Source organism: Protobothrops mucrosquamatus, unplaced genomic scaffold, assembly GCF_001527695.2.
Source record: "Protobothrops mucrosquamatus isolate PMUCROS unplaced genomic scaffold, P.Mucros_1.0 scaffold_98, whole genome shotgun sequence".
NCBI lineage: Eukaryota > Metazoa > Chordata > Lepidosauria > Squamata > Viperidae > Protobothrops > Protobothrops mucrosquamatus.
The window spans coordinates 64,874-65,927 of NW_015386174.1; the positions used below are offsets into that span (position 1 = coordinate 64,874).

Consider the following 1,054-nt stretch of genomic DNA (forward strand, 5'->3'; position numbering starts at 1 on the left):
TTTTACAAAAAAAAGGGTCTGGATTACCTAACATCCAGAAAGAAAGCAAAAAAAACAGACGTTCAGATTCTGCCTTCAGTAAATTGAGAACTTCCTAAAGCACTTTTTAAATTATTCTATCATTTAGGATCCGCTTCTGTATCTCAGAGAAATAGGGTTTATTAAACAACGAGGGATTATAAAGATAAACGTGTATTGATTGCGCTGATAAAGGGTATAAATGCATCAGTAAATTGTTCTATAGAATGCTTAAGTTAGACACAAATCTCTCTTTTTTTTTCAGCGTAGGAATTTACAATAATATTATATCTTTTTTTTTTTTAAGGCGTCGGGAAATCATGCCTCTTGCTGCAGTTCACAGATAAACGGTTTATGGCTGTTCATGATTTGACAATTGGTGAGGATCAAAGCCAGATGGCTCTGTGAGTCTTGGTGAACCATAATTGTTGGAATTGTGCTTAGCTAAGTATCCTATGGAGAGAAAAGTCACTGTTGGTTGTTATTGCAGTACTAACAATGTACACGGTGGGGTTAAAACTTATCCAGACCCAGGCAGGTTCCATGTTCCCATATGCTTAGAATATAGATGGGATATTTACAACATAGATCACTCTGTATGCAATACGGATAGGCAGTTGGGTTTAGTGGTTGTGGCATCAGTCTGGAAACCAGGAAAATTTATATTAAATTTGTTTGGTGCCCATTTCACCAGGAGGTGACTGGAAATGTGAGTTCTAGTCCCAACTTTGGCACAAAGCCAGCTGGATGACCTTGGGGCAGTTACTAGGAAAAAGAAGGCAGAGACAAACCACTTCTGAAAAATCTTGCCAAGAAAATTGCAAGGACTTGTCCAGGCAGTTTTTGAAAATTGGACACGATTGAATGGAAGAAAAAAAAAGATGAATGGATAGATAATAGATAGGTGGGTGGATGGATGGATGGATGGGTAGTAGGTAGATAGGTGTGGGGGTGGATGAATGGATGGGTGGTGTGTGGGTGGATGGATGGATGGATAGGTGGGTGGGTGGATAGGTAGATAGGTGGGAGGGAGGGA

The 1,054-nt window shown here is 39.6% G+C and overlaps 1 protein-coding gene across 1 annotated transcript in view; it reads left to right on the forward strand.

Moving 5' to 3' along the window:
- The first annotated feature begins 333 nt into the window (after positions 1-333).
- Positions 334-1,054, forward strand: part of RAB2B (RAB2B, member RAS oncogene family) — a 10,169-nt gene continuing 9,448 nt past the window's right edge. Inside the window, exon 1 of the mRNA XM_015814976.1 lies at positions 334-397. Within this exon, the coding sequence (XP_015670462.1) occupies positions 373-397 (25 nt within the window). The 5' untranslated portion in view covers positions 334-372. The remainder of the gene's footprint in view (positions 398-1,054) is intronic.